This window comes from Rattus norvegicus, chromosome 19 (genome assembly GCF_036323735.1).
Source record: "Rattus norvegicus strain BN/NHsdMcwi chromosome 19, GRCr8, whole genome shotgun sequence".
Lineage (NCBI taxonomy): Eukaryota > Metazoa > Chordata > Mammalia > Rodentia > Muridae > Rattus > Rattus norvegicus.
Window position 1 is genome coordinate 11,675,184 of NC_086037.1, and position 15,670 is coordinate 11,690,853.

The 15,670-nt window shown below is 42.3% G+C and overlaps 1 protein-coding gene across 6 annotated transcripts in view; it reads right to left on the reverse strand.

The window, feature by feature from the left end:
- Positions 1 to 15,670, reverse strand: part of Large1 (LARGE xylosyl- and glucuronyltransferase 1) — a 448,171-nt gene that overhangs the window by 66,180 nt on the left and 366,321 nt on the right. For all 6 annotated transcript variants that reach the window (XM_063278109.1, XM_063278105.1, XM_063278108.1 and 3 more), the window contains 2 exons: positions 6,971 to 7,083; positions 4,614 to 4,739 (listed from right to left, as the gene is read on the reverse strand). In XM_063278109.1, the coding sequence (XP_063134179.1) occupies positions 4,614 to 4,739; positions 6,971 to 7,083 (239 nt within the window). The remainder of the gene's footprint in view (positions 1 to 4,613; positions 4,740 to 6,970; positions 7,084 to 15,670) is intronic.

A 15,670-nucleotide genomic window follows, 5' to 3' on the forward strand; every position in this document is an offset into this window, starting at 1 on the left:
CAAACGTCATTTCAGGACCTCCAGGATGGACACTGAGGATGATGCTGTCACCAGGCTTCTTTGATACTTTCCCCAATGTGGCCACATTAAATGATCACCTTTTTCTTTAACTGGCATATTAAGGGTAGGTAGCTGAATTTAGGGCTCCCAGGTCTCTAATAGTAACTAACAGTTAACAGACTTTAACTCAAACAGTTGATAGTAGCAAGCACCAAGTGTAACAGGAGGAGGATTCTGTTGGCTACCAAGAGCATTTATTTGTATTTCTAGCAGAAGTGGAAATCTAAAAATTCTTTGACCTAATGGCATACAATTATAGAAGAAGAGCCATGGTTTCTATAATAAGAAAACAGACTTCTTGGCTATAGGTTGATAAGAAGTCACTAAGATGGCTGCCTTCCATTCGGTGTGGGTAAGGTAAAGAACGGGAGAAAATGGAAATAATCCAGGACTGTCCTTTGCTTTCAAGGCCCCTCGATCTCCCTGGCACTTTAAAGAAAAGGGCTATGATGGGCCGAGGAGATGCCTTGTGAGGGTAGTTCCAGCAGGAGATCATCTAGCACTTCAACAGCAAGATCAAAACACCTGGGCTACAGATAAAGTAAACTGAGGCAGCTCACCCAGGATGAATGCCCTGTCTTAGATGTTGGATGAATTCCTCCCTATGCTGAGATCTTAGGACTCCCATCTCTCAAGTTTTAAAGTAACAGCATTTCTTGCTGTTTTACCTTTGACTTTTAAGCCTTTCACTCCTCAACCCCCCAGGGATGAATCTACGTGTGAGATGGAGTCTATGCTAATCTTTTCTTACACATGGAGAACGAGGTATCTCTCTATGGTGTCCTGAGTCGTTTCTGCGATGATCAGGAATAGCACCTTTTCACTTATCATATGCCTGTGGATGCATAGGTATCCTGAAATACCCACTCTGTTCTGTGACACACACACACACACACACACACACACACACACACACACATACGGGTTTTACTAGTAGCCAATTTTATGAGAGTTTATAACAACAAAAAAAAGATGCTTATGTTTCATCAAATAACTTTCTTGTAACTTTCCATTTGGGGGTCCACAGTACTTTTACCTGACTCTATTAATAATATCATGACACTTGCAAATTTTTAGTATTAAATTACCTTTGTCTTACTGTGGTAAGCCTAACTTAGCCATGATATAATGTCTATTTTCTACATGAGAAGATTTTGTTAGCTTAGTAATTTGCTTAAGGTTTTTACATCTATGTTCACAAATGAAACTGGCTTGTAATTTTCATGTCATAGAACTCTATTTTGGGAATCAGGGATAACTTGAATTTACAGAATGAGTTAAAAAGTGATGCACGTTTTCTTAATTGTTGGGAAAGTTTATTTAAAATTTAAAATCTTTTCTGATTAAAACTACAGCTGCTGGAGCTTATTGCTACTTGACAACTGGGGATGCTGTGTCCTTTTAGGAAGGCTTACTGCAGGGACTGGGAAAACAGCTTCATGGTTAAGTGCTTGCTGTGTAAGTACAGGGCCTGAAGTTGGATCCCTAGCATTCGTACAAATGTCAGGTGAACATTTAATCCCAGAGCTTAGGAGACAGAGACAAGAATCCTCATAGCAAGCTGAATACCTAGACTAGACACATTGGTAAGCTATTGGTTCAAGTGAGAGATCTAGTCTCAATATATAAGATAAAGACCAGTGAAAGAGGATACCAAATGAAAACCTCTGGCCTCTACATGCATGTGCATGCACATGTGCCTAAACACGTATGGGCACAAGTTGTGTACACACACGTACACACACACACACACACACACACACACACACACACACACCAATGTAGCATACCCACCATCACCACATTAAAACATCCATGAGCTAGAGAATGATAAATTTAGTCTTTGTTGTGTACCTAGAACTCAGAAAAATCACTTAAAACCTTCTGAGTCAAGAATCTGAGTTCGCGTTGGCTGTCATTGCCTGGTGAGTTCCCTTCGGTTTGTCTGAGGAAGATTGTCTGACACTGTAGATCTCTTCGGTGCTTTCGAAACAAGGATCTTCTGACTCCATTGCACAAGTTGTTAATCAATTTCAGCTGATTTTTTAATGTCTTTTTATTTTCTTTAAACTTATCCTCATGTTCACTGCATAGCATCCCAGGTGGTAATCTTAGCATATTAATTTGAAGCCTTTCTTTATTTTAATGCAAACACTGAAGCTTATGCGCTCCTCCATACACTTAATGACTCTCATATTTATGGATGTGCGTTGGTTTCAATTTTATTTGTTTGATAAGTAGTTCTCAGTTCCAATTACAATTACCACTCAGAACCACACGGAATGTAGAAGTGGATTTTCAATCTGAATCAATTAGATGACTTTCATCTTATTGTAATAGGCTTCAGATCGAGATTACGTTTTTGGCTTCATCATGGTATGAGATCATTCTTTAAGATGGACCTAGAGTTGTTCCATGGTCTGGTACACAGTTATCTTATGGTTAGTGTTGAGTATGAAGTGGGATAAGGATGTGTACTCTACCTGCCCACACGAGCTTCTTTATTTACCCTATAAATCAAGTGTGTTAGATGCTATTGAAGTGTTCTATATTTTTATTATCATTTGACATCTTTTCATATTTGAAAAGAAGATGCTAAAACATTCCACTATGATAGGAGATTTAGCCTTTTCTTTCTCTGAAGTTATAACGAGTTGGTTATATACAGATATAAATAAAAATTAAAATATATGTGCAGTTGTAGATATACTTACATTCCTTATACTTTTATATACTTTGAAATATATATGACATACCACAAGATATATGCGAATTTGGGATGCTTATCCCTGCCTGGTAAGTTTGATTTTTACTTGGGTCCATCTCTCTCCCACGAATGTTTCAGTATAGCTTTCATTGGGTCCTTTTTATGATATTATTTTTGCTTAATCTTACTGTCAGTCTTTTAAGTTTTCATTAGTGTGCTATCTCTTCTAAAGAACATATGCTACGGGTTGGGGATTTAGCTCAGTGGTCGAGCGCTTGCCTAGCAAGCGCAAGGCCCTGGGTTTGGTCCCCAGCTCCGAAAATGAGAAGAAGAAGAAGAAGAAGAAGAAGAAGAAGAAGAAAAAAAAGAACATATGCTACATATAATTCTCTCTTGAATCTGTAAAACCATTTCATTACTAAAATTACCTAGAATTCTTCATTTAGGATTACAGGGAAGAAGATATTATTGAGGTCCTACCCTTAATGAATTCAAGTTAGTGTGTGTGTGTGTATGTGTGCATGTGTGTATGCTTTATATGCATGTGTAACAAACAAAAACACGGGCAGGCAAGGATCCCTGGGAATTCATTGGTCAGTCAGTCCAGCCAATCAGTGAGCTACATGTTCGATTTGTATTCTATCTCATAAATTATGATACGAAGTGATGGAGACAGGCAAGGTTTGAGATACTATTTTCTTTTGACTATGTTGGGCAGTGAGCCAAGACATGACTTCCTTCTATGTACTTTCCACATGTTCCTTCTTCTAAGAACATCTCAGTTTGACTTGATGACATCGTACAAGGGACCAGGAGGACATCTGAGATGTCCTAGGTATCATCCTTCTGAACCGTGGGCAATCACTGTCAGGAAAAATTATATAGACTCATCGACTAAACACATAGTTGCTCATTTCAGGCACAATCAGAATATGTCATCACATTATGAACAGCTAGCTCATATACCCTGCCCTGAAGTATTCTAAAAGTGAGGCCTTCTTCAACAGTTAGTACTCAGAAAGTCACAGTGGAAACTTTTCTGCCACTGTCTGATTTGCTGGAAGAAGAGTGAGATGTGTGCTTGCTTTCTTCACTCTGAGCCCTCTACACTTGTCATGGGTTCTACGGTGTTCATTTACACCCATTTCCATCCAGGTTTCTCTGCAACCAGAGCTTCCAGGGACTAAGCCATTACCCAAAGACTACACATGGACTGACCCTGGGCTCCAACCTCACAGGTAGCAATGAATATCCTAGTAAGAGCACCAGTGGAAGGGGAAGCCCTGGGTCCTGCCAAGACTGAACCCCCAGTGAACGTGATTGTTGGGGGGAGGGCGGTAATGGGGGGAGGATGGGGAGGGGAACACCCATAGAGAAGGGGAGGGGGAGGAGTTAGGGGAATGTTTGCCTGGAAACCGGGAAAGCGAATAATAATTGAAATGTAAATAAGAAACACTCAAGTTAATAAAAAAAAAAAAAAGAAAGAAAGTAAGAAGTTATTCAAGTCTTTTCTGTAGTATCTGGCATGGAGTCAATGGATTTGGGGATCTGACATGAATCAAAACTCTGGGCAGCAGACAGAAGAGGGGAATCCTCACACCCTGGTTCTTTACTTAGGCAGCAGCTTTATGATTTCCGGAAAGTCAAAGAAGAGTGTGAAGGAAAATAACCACTAGAGATAAAAGTCATGTTTCTTTGTGTTCTCCTGGGAGCTTACATCTTCCACCACACTTCCCAGAGGTTCATACACAACTGTTTTCTGCCAATCACCACACCCAGCTCCCCTATGCCCAACCAGGACTGTGTTGAAGATGTGAACATCCCTCCAGGGAACCTCTTCACCTACCTTTAAATCGGACACATCTCTGTAGCACTGCTCAGAGCGGGTGTGGTCTGACAGCTGCACATTCCAGAAGCAGGGAAGCTGATACACCAGAAAGGGGTTTTGTTTGATGACAGCATTGAAAATGTCCTGTGGAATAAAAGCCAAAGCCAGAGTCAAGGTAATGGCAAGTTCAGCTTAGAGGAAGACATCTTTTGAGTATCCTACTCTGAGCACAGGATTGCTGCCCCTACCATGACCAGGTTTCCTGCCTTTTTTTTCTGCAGAAACCAAGCTGCAACATTTGGGCAGGAACAAGGGAGAATCATAGGTCAGCCTAGCCAGCTTGGTGCTTATGTGACTAGAGGGTCCTCATCCAGGGAGTTCACACAGAACAGACAGGGACTGACTTTCCCATGCTGACTGTCATAAAATAAATGAAGTCTCCCCCACCCCCATCCTCAGTTAGAGCCCTGTGCTGTCCTGAGCCTTCTGGAGAGGAACCAATAAGATGACAAGTGGCTCACATCACCAGAGGGTTGAGATAAATTACATATCCTCATTCCCAGCAGCTCTTTCTTGGGGCTTTTGTTTAGCCTGATGATGGATGTTTCTTGGATTTCTACAGGCCACAGCATCCAGAGTACAAATTCTTATTTCAAACTCTACTTGTCCAGGAAGATCCCTCATGTATGTATGTATGTATGTATGTATGTATGTATGTATGTATGTATGTATGTATACATACATACATATACCTTGTTTGAGCTTCTTTTCCAAACCCAACGTGAAGCCTCATGTATCTGACAGGTGGTACCTGGAGGTGAATTATGAGCCTTCACGGTAGAAGATGGCTGAACAAACTATTCTCACTGGACGCAGACATACAGTTCCTAGCTCGTGGGGGATATGCTCAGGTCATTGTTACCTGACTTGAAATATGAGAATAGCAGACAACTATCCCCTCAGGTCTTAGATAGCACCTGAGTTACTATCTTTTCCCACTTATTCATTACTCTGTATCTCATTGTTTAGGAAGGGAAATCAGTTTTGGCTCCTTGGGAAATACTGAATAATAATGCTAAAAAAAAAAAAAAAGTGATGTAACCGTAAAGACTTTCTTGTTTCTTCTGTATTTGAAAACTTTGTGGAAATCTGACAAATGAATCATGAACAAAAATGTGGCATGAGCTCAGTATGGATAGGAAGGAAAGAAATGAGTGGAGCAAGCATCTATGTCACATTCAAGATGGTCAACAAGGAGTGATCCTGGGTTCTGAGGTCAAACAGGCCTCATGCATTTCCCAGTCGAAATGAGAAATATGTTCTAATGAACATTAGTTAACAGTTTGTTGGAGTTAGAGGGCCTTTTCAGACTGTCTGGATAAGTTGGTCTTTCTTGCTTAAATGCAATTCCCGTGAGTTCAGGATGACCAGGATAAGGACCAGAGTAATGGTTTTAGTTTATACATTACATGCTGCTTTTCAGATGTACGTGAAATATCCAGGGAAATACACCATGGTATTTTGGGACCTTGGGAACACGTATATTCTATGCTGGGGGTAAAGATGGTAATGCTGGCTTTTAACACAGCAGACTGTCATCCACTTGTGAGTTTGATTCCATAAACAAGGAACTTTCTGAGGTAAAGAACCTGGGTCCTGTTGCTGGAGATGTGGCTCAGTGTACATCCATGTACAAAAAGTAAATAAAGAAAATAATCAGGTCCTTTGTTTACCTCCGCTATCTCCCTACATGTCCTAGTATACAGTGGTCAGTGACTGTCTTGGCTGAGTACATAAGTGACACTAATAGTATTCTTTCCGAAATAGCACCAGGACTGCTGTACTTTGTGGGGTCTGGGATATTCTCCTAAAGGTCCATGTGCTAAACTACCCGTTATAAGTGTTCCCTGCTTCCCGCTAGAGATGTTTAAACTTTTATAGGTAGATTTAGTGGGAAGTTTTAAAGTCACTGGGAGAATACATTTGAGGGGGGACTGTGGGGCTGTGGCGTCCTCTTTGGTGGCATTGTCATGGGGTGAGCAGATATGACCCTCCATGTGCTCTGAAGTGTTATGTTATTAGACCAAGAGCAACATGGTCAACCAACTCTGGGTTAAAGCCTACTAAACCGTGACCCACAATGAACCTCTTAATCCAGTCATGGTGGCATATGCCCTTCAATCTCAGAACTGGAGGAAGTTAACTGCCACTTCAGGGCAGTCTGGTGAATATACTGAGGACTTGTTTCAGAAAAAGCAATAGCTAAATTAAACTGTAAAAAAAAAAAACCTTTCTCAGTGTTTCCTGTCATAACAACACAGTGTGTATCAACTGGAGGGTACTCAGGTGAAGAGTCCTTGTTGCTGGTCACTCACCTGGTCAGCCAAGGAGGTAGACAGCATTCCCATGAGTTCCCTCTCTGCCGTCAGCCTCCACATCTGCTCCCACTTCATCTTCCGAAGCTTGTCCAGAAGCAGTAGTATGACTCCTGGGAGACAGTACAGAACAGAAGAACAAGACCAGCGGTGAAATGGAACGAGGCACACTAGCCACTCGGGGACGGTGCTGTACAGAGGTAAGACCTAATTACCGGCAATGATGAGTTCTCCCTCCCAAATCTCAGGCGGTGAGCCTTCACCACACAGGCTGCAGAGTCCGGAGATGAAGAATCTTGGGCTCAACACCAGGCTCTGCCAGATCCTGACCTGTTGTAAAACTAGGCCACATCTCTGAAACATCCCCACTACATAAGAAGGAATATTAAGGTAGGTGGGGAGTGCTTAGTACTTTCTGGATAAAGGTGTTGGCGATGGCTGCACTACTGGGTTAAAATAGTATATTTTTATTTTTATATTTTATCACAGTAATAATATCAGGAGATCCTGATGTGAACTTTATATGAAGTATGTTTCTCATAAATACTAGTTTCTCTTCAGTGTTTTCCTTGGAAACATGACACCATTTATACAGCTAATATGTGGCCCTTGCACAATACATACCTTTTTTTTTTTTTCCAGAAAAACTGACAAGGACCAGCCTTGGCCTGGAGAGGGGTTCTGGGAGAAGGGATGTCTGAGAGCGGCAAAAAGAATGACTCAAAGTCTAATAATGGACCCAAGCTGATGACCTATGCTTGCTATTCTGAGAGATCTCTCTGTCCATGTCCTGCTTGCTTGTGTGTGTGTGTGTGTGTGTGTGTGTGTGTGTGTGTGTGTGTTCTCCAAGGAGTTCTCTCTTTTTATCCTAAAATACCTCCTCTCCTGCAGAACACAGGTTCAGTCTTTTATTTTACAGATAAGTTCAGTCATTTACTATAGGTTTCCTTTTGATTTGATATTATGAATCAGTATCCCCTATTCCCAGCCATTTGATTCTTAAGAGACAGCAAGCATCGTTTTTTCTTAACATTGCAAAATAATTCAGAGATCTGTCTGCCTTTGTTAAAGCACAGGCAGTAAGCTAGTTTGGTGGGACCCTGTCCTGAAATCACCCTTTTACCACACCTGGTCCTAATCTTGCTATGTCCCAGGCTGACCTGGAACTCGGGAATCTGCCTGGCTTTGTATCTTTCTGACACGCTGGCTCATAGTGTAGCTGCCTCTGTTCCTTTAGATTCATGAAGTCCCTCATAATTCATAATGTATCCTTATATTTTCCACAGTTGAGAAATTATATATATATTTTGAACTCATATATTTAGAGCTCTTTTCCATATCCTTAAGGGCTGCTCTGAAGGTCCCAGTGTCTACCATTTTGTTCAGACATAGCCACACCCTCAACTTCTGGACTCCTGCTATTTCTAATTATCATGGAGCATTAATGTTAACAGGGAGGACATTCCTCAAGGGAATGTGAAAATGTGCACACTATTACACACACACAAAAGCCTTCCACCCACAGCAGCCACTTATACTTGTAGAGGCTCCCACCAGGGGCCTTGTCTCAGGGGCAGGGATCATGTTACTCTGTTCCCACCATGGCCACGTTGGGCTTGGCCAAAAAAAAAAAAAAATCAAACAGCTTTTCAACAACTTTACTCTGACTACGTATTTTAGTTTTAGTTACTTAAAAAAAAAATTATGAGCCCCTGCCCAGCGCCGTGTGGCCCAAGTGGGAAGCTAGCCTGAGGTGAGTACTAACCCGGTGGGTGAGAACTCGGGCAGGCAGACTGCCCCCAGATAACCTCGGTCCAGTGTCACATGGCCCAGGTGGAAGAGAGCTCAAGACAAGCTGGAAACAAGCACCAGGGGCAGAACTGGGGACTGGAGAGCAGTGAAGAACAGACTGGTGTGAGTTGTTGGTGAAGACACCTAAGGCTATGGTGGGTGGGGTCTTGGCCGGTACTGTCACTGAGGGCCATGTCTGAATCCATGGCCCTGCAGCAGAGTGTGGGTATGTTACCATCAAAGGACAGGTAGATGTCCCTGGCTTGCGCTGCTCCCTGGAGCCATGTTGATGTTTGAAGGCTATGCAAAACGGGTCCTATCCCTCACTTGGACATTGCGGGATTGCTGGTCTTGTCCCTAACCAGCTGTGATACTCAGGAGAGTGGGTCCCTCATCTCTCCCAGGAAGCACAGTAGAGCTGGCCCTTGTGGGAGTTGCAGGTGAGTTGGCCCTGAGGGTGTGAATATGGGAGAACTGGCCCTGCCACTTGTCTGCTCTGCTGTGGCATGGACAAAGGGGGAGATGCCCTCCCCTCCTTTTACTCCTAGCCACCTGTAGTGAACTGGAGAGCTGGCCCTGAAGTCCTGTGAACAGTAGAGTTGGCCTTACACCTCACCCGAGCAGCATAGTAAGCAGATCTGGCCCTGCTGGTGTAGGCGCAGGTGAGCTTGCTCTGAGGGCATAAGACTTGAGGGCTGGCTCTCCCCTTTGCAGCTGCAGCACTGGATGCATTAGTCAGGGCAGTGCAGAGAGCTCACCCTGGGGTAATGGTGTAGGAGAGTTGGCAGGGTGGACAGCTCAGATACCTTCCAGGCCCAGATTCAGGCTTTGAGTTATCTACCTCGTTGATGAACTACTAGAGCATGTAAAGTGGCTGGTCCTACATGACACAGAGCATCAAAAAGATAACCAAGAGGAGTCCCAGGGAGGTTCCAGAATTGACAGTGAAGCAGAAGCCAGAGGCCTCCTACCAGATGAATGACTCACTGAAACGAACATTTGCAAGCAAAGACATGTGGACAAAAGGCTGTACTGTAGGACGTACTACCGAGACACTACAGCTACCGCCGTGAGAATATTCTTTGCTTTTGGGGAGGTAGATTGCAAGGGTGAATGGCAGGTATAAGATAAAAAGATGAGTGGGATTGGGGTTCATAATGTAAAATTCACAAGAAACCAATAAAAGTTTCAATGTTTGCCTCCATGGATGTCCATGTTTAGTGCCCACAGAGAACAGAAAAGGGTGCCTGATTCCCTGAAGTTTGAATTACAGAAGGCTGTGAGCTGCTATGTGGGTGCTAGGAATGAAATGAGGTCCAATTCTAGAGCAGCAAGAGCTCTTAACCTCTGAGCCATCACTCCAGCCCCTTCTGACTACACTAAGCTCCCCAGACTGCAAAAGAACCACAATCCTTGATACCTCATCTCTACCACAATGCCCTGCAGTCCAAAACATGTCAATTCTTTGTGGCATTCAGGTATATCGTCACCTATCTGCCAGCTGGTCAGGAGTTTGTACATTGGTTCCCTGAACTAGTAGCAATCCAGGGAAAAGAGCCCATGCCAATCCCAGCTGTAGATATGACAGCTGCCTATCATAAGAGGGCACTTCAAGTGGTGCCACTCTTGGTCACTGCAGGAATAGCCATAGGTGCTGGTACTGGAATTGCAGGGATAACGACTTCCATGACCCAATATAACACGTTCACTTTCGAGCTCCACACCAGCTTTCAAAAAAAGGTCTGAAACCATGCTTACAGCTCAGAAGTGAATCAATTCTTTGGCAGCTGTGCTGCTTCAGAACTGACAGAGGCTAGATGTCCTGACGGCTAAACAAGGTGGTCTTTGCCCGTTCCTCAAAGAATTCTGTTTCTACATCAACCAACCCGGGATAGTGAGAAATAAAATCCAGGAGCTACAATCAGATGTACAGAATTTCAATGACTATGAGGCCTCCAATTCTGGATTTTTGAAAACCCTATATGGAATTAATCACACTGTATGATTAGTGATCTTTTAAACATGCCATACTGCTGCTTCTGTGTGTGTGAGTGTGTATGCATGTGCATATGTGTGTGCGTGTGCATGTGTGCATGTGTGTTTATACAAACATGCCCATAAGTAAACAGGGGAAGCCTGGCTCTATCAATGTTGTCAGTGAATAGAAACCCACTCCTGTAGGGATGACTAGAGGAGACAACTAGGTCATGTGCAGAAGACCACGCAGGTATAAGGCAGGGCTTCATCAGGACTGCCTTGTTTGATGATGACAGCAGGCCTGACCTTGTGGAAGAGACTGGCTGGAGACCAGAAAGACTGGAATCAGCACAGTGTTTCAGAGATGACTTGCTGAATGTCAGAGTGACTGTCTTCTCTCTGCATGGGAGTATACCCAATGGGCCTCTAAAGAAGTATGGGCCAGCAAGGGAACCATGTAAACTCCCTCTCTACGGTAGCTATTTCCCTTTTCCTTTGACCACACACACCATAAAGGAAGAAGAGTGTACTTCAGCTCAGTTTGAGGTTGGTATGGTTGGTCCCTTATGGTGGGGGAGGTGTTAGCCCTGTGGCAGTAGGGGTGTGAGGCTATTTGTTCATATCACAGAAGATGAGGAAGCAGAACAATGATAATGCTGATGTCCAGCTGGCATTCACCTTCCCCATTTCTTATTCAGTTTGGAACCCCAGCCCGCTAGATGATGTTTCCCCATTCTGGTTCCCTTCTCAGCCAAGTTTTCCAAGAAATGCTCCCATAGCCACATCCAAAGGTTTGCCCAACTAAAACCCAAGTGTCTCTCACTGGTAACCAGATCCACTCACACTGATAACCAAAGCCAACCATTATCCCAGGCTAAGTAATATCATAGGTCTGCATGGGCAAGACCTTTGTTAAGAGGAAGGCCTTCCCTCCCTCCCTTCTCTCAGTTTTTTTTTTTTTTTTTGTAGTCTGCTTTCATGATTAAGCTGAATGAAAGAACCATCCTAGGTCTGGCTTGGTTATTTCAGACCTCATGCTTCCTCGACTCAGGAGGAGAAATGGAGATTCACAAGGGGCTGCATAAATCCAGCAGACAAGAGACAAGTTCAAAGTAGGACTTAGATACATCATATTCCTTAAGTCAGTGTAGAATGTTAGTGAGGGGAAAACAGTTAAACAAGCTTGAAAAGACAATGTGATAAACAAAAAAATATTTGACATATGTACAGCGAGCTGCAAAGATGTTTATTTATGAGGAATTTGATAGTTGTTGTTTCTCCCATCTACACTTTCTCAGCTCCGCATCACCACCTGAAGATGAGTTGTTCCTTAGTCCTCTGGTGGTTCTTATGGCTTTGCTGGTCAGACCAATGAATGTGCCTGCGGGCACTAAACAGATGCTGCCGAGAAGATCTGAGAGCATGTACGCTCTCTTCCTTGAAATGTGTATGAAAGCAGCCCTTACAATCAAATCATGGCTTTTCTCCCCTCTGCTTTGAAGCACTGGGGGTTTCATTCTAAGCCTGATGCAATAATGAAGGTAAGTTTATTAAAAACGACTCAATTTAAGATCCCTGCTGAGTTTACCTAGGACTCACTTCAATTATAAAAATAAAAGGGTTCTGTGATCTACTTTCTGCTTGAGTTTTTTTCCTTCCTGAAACTTGGAGGAGAGAGAAAGAGAGGTGGAGGGGGAAGGGGGAGGGAGGGGAGGATGGGGAGGGAGGGAGGGAGGGAGGGAGGGAGGGAGGGAGGGAGGGAGGGAGAGAGAGAGAGAGAGAGAGAGAGAGAGAGAGAGAGAGAGAGAGAGGAAGGAGACAGAGACTGACTAGGAATATGCTTGAAAGAGTGAGACAGATTCTTACCTGAAACCTTCCACTTACTTTTGCTCATTTCTTTTTTATTAACTATTCATGAGATGAGGTATAGCTGGGTATTCCAGAGATAAAGAATATGATGGGGGCTCAGACAGAGAAAGCGCTAAGGGCTGGGTCTGGAATATCCTACAAATGCCCAGTTTCAACAGGCTTGATCTGCTTGGTAGGTGTGGGAGATTGTACAACTTTTATGAGCAAGGCCGATTAGAAGGTCTTTACTACATTGGAGGTGCAGGATTCATGAAATCCTGGCTTCATCATTTATCTCTTCTGTTTCCTAGCCATGAGATGGAGTGTTTTGCATACGATTCTACAGGTCTAGAAGTTATACATTGAAATGCTTGTGGTCCAGAACCTCTGACATTACACAGCAAAACCAAACTTTCCCTGTTTATAAGTGGATTGTCTCAGGTGTTTGCCACTGCATTGGAAAACGGATTAGCCAAGAAGGAAAGATATAGTCTGGGCAGGAATGGCAAGTTCCCAACTCTAGGTGTGAGTGAAATTTATGTCATGGGAAATGCTCCTTTTAGGAAAAAAAAATAAACATTTATCCTTCTTTACAAATCACCCAACAGAATCCTTTCAGTCTGATTGTAACAGGGTGAGCTAGAGCAATGGCTCAACAGATAAGAGAAGTGGCTGCTCTTCCCAAGGACCTGGATTCAATTCCCAGCACTCAACTGGTAGCTTACAACTATCTGTAACTCCAATTCCAAGGGATCCAATTCCCTCTTCGGACTCTGTGGGCGCTAGGTACATATGTGGTGCACATATGAAAGAAGAAAATATATTTAGAGATCATAGGGTGTAATTTTAAGAACTTATATAAATTATAGATAGGTTGACATTTTAAAGGATAATTTGGAAATGGTCATAATTTTGGACAGGGATGAAACTAGAGAGCTTAGGAAACTCATTTAAGAAGACAAGGCTTAGACCTAGTCCTTCTAATAGCTGCTCTTACAAAGTGTTTAGGATGGTTGGGTGATTAAGTAATGCAAGTTAAAGGCCAGAGAGAAAACTCATGGTAATATTAGGTTCTGATTTAGTAACAATAAAGTCTTTTCAATATTATTCAAATACTAAATAGCTAAGAATAGTCAAAGTTATATATAGTATATCTAGAGTTATATATAGTATATGAGATATACTATATATAGATAGTCTTCGAAAGCATCAGGGATCCACATAATATAGCATCTAAGATCATTTCATTATCAATAGATCTTTTGACTGGGAGACACGTCTGCTCCTGACAGGGCCCCATCCCACTTCAAAGAAGATATTGAGCACCATTACATCCAATTGCAACCTCTTCAACTGTGGCAAGTCAGTCACTGGGTAAGAACTACTCTGATTTCATTCTGCAGACAATTACTGTCCATAAAAGGAGAGTCGACTGCTTAGCTCTGCTAAGGAAGGGTAAGTTAGTCCTTCAGAATTCCTGCTTCACTTAAGATCTGTCAGATGATCTGGGGCAGAAGGCTGAAGAAAGATGCTCCAACATTATAGGAATATTGGAGCCTGTCCAGGCAGTCAGCTGTGTCTACAGATTGTATACGTTTTGGAAGCTATGTCCTTGTTCTTCCTACATATTCAGGTAATACTTACTTCCTTCTCATATCTCTGACAGAATTGAAGACTGTAGTCTCATAATTAAACTGAAGTTATTTAGCATTAAAGAAAATGATCTAGATTTGAAAGGATGTTTTTTTTAATGGTAATACAAGTTAAAATCAAACATAATTCAGGTATAGAATTGTAAACTCTTTAAGTAAGAATACTTTAAAATTGTTAAATGTGATGGATTGGATGTTATAAATCTATGTCATATATTATAATGTACATAATTGTTATAATTATGTCCAATGCATATCTGAGAGATAAGAAAGTTTAACTGGACAAAATGAGTCATATGGCATAAGCACCCTTTAGTCACTATTCTTTGGTTCAATATTATGTTTGTGAAATTTATCTACATTACCTTAGAATGTTGTTTCTATCTTAATGCTAAATAAACTATTGTTCTCCTTATCCATTTAATTGTTGATGGACAGGTAGGTTGTTTCTACATTTGAACCTGCTTACAAACACTCTGGAGTTTGTATTATGGTGTCTTGTGTATTTTTGTTGACTATATACTTAAAATGGAGTTTCTGGGCTGCTCCAAAGTTCACCTGAAGTACATCATTGCTAGTGCATACATTGGAAGACCTACAAGAGGTACCTGCCTTCTACGCTTAGTGAAGAATAAACACCACTGTAATCCATTTGGAACTGCCGATCTCTAACAAGTAGCTCACATATGGAAATAATATTTCCATCAACATATACATGTCCACGTGTCCTGGGAAGGAACACCAGTGGTATAGGGTCTCTGCAACCTTTACCACCGGAACCTGGACTAACGGATGAATGAGCTTGACCCAAGCACGTTACAGGCTCCTCTGCTTATGGGAGAAGCTTATTCTAGAAATTGGATCAGCAGGGCATGCACTTATGGTTAGTGACAGAGCAGGGAAGACCCGACTAGCTTTGTTGTGATGTTGACCTTTTAAAAAGAATGCACAATTACTTGGTTCAAGCTTTCAGCTAGAGTGATAAACATCCTTTTTTTGATCATATTTCTGGTATCCATCAACCTAGAATGCCGGAAGCAGGCTGCTTTGTCAGCTAAGGATCTAGCAAACCCACAGCAGACATTTAAAAAAAAAACAAACTGATTTCTGCTTTCATTGTGCAGAGGACAGAGAAGTACAGAGGCGCTCACATTGCTCTGTGACCATTACAGAGATGCCCAGTAAGAAGGATTTTGTACTTTTTGGGTAGGGAGAGAGTACAAAGGAGAGGACAAAGAGTATAAAGTCCTAATGCTGGCTGTCAAGGACACATGGTCACCCTAAGTTCTACTTATGTTTATAGTTCACTGTCTTAAAGTTGGAACCCTCAAAACCACTTATGCGCCTCTGTAAAACCCACCAAACCTTGAGCTCCGGTCTAGTAAAGCCTATTTTTATCTCTGCCAGAACCTGCCTGGTTCTTTCTTGATCA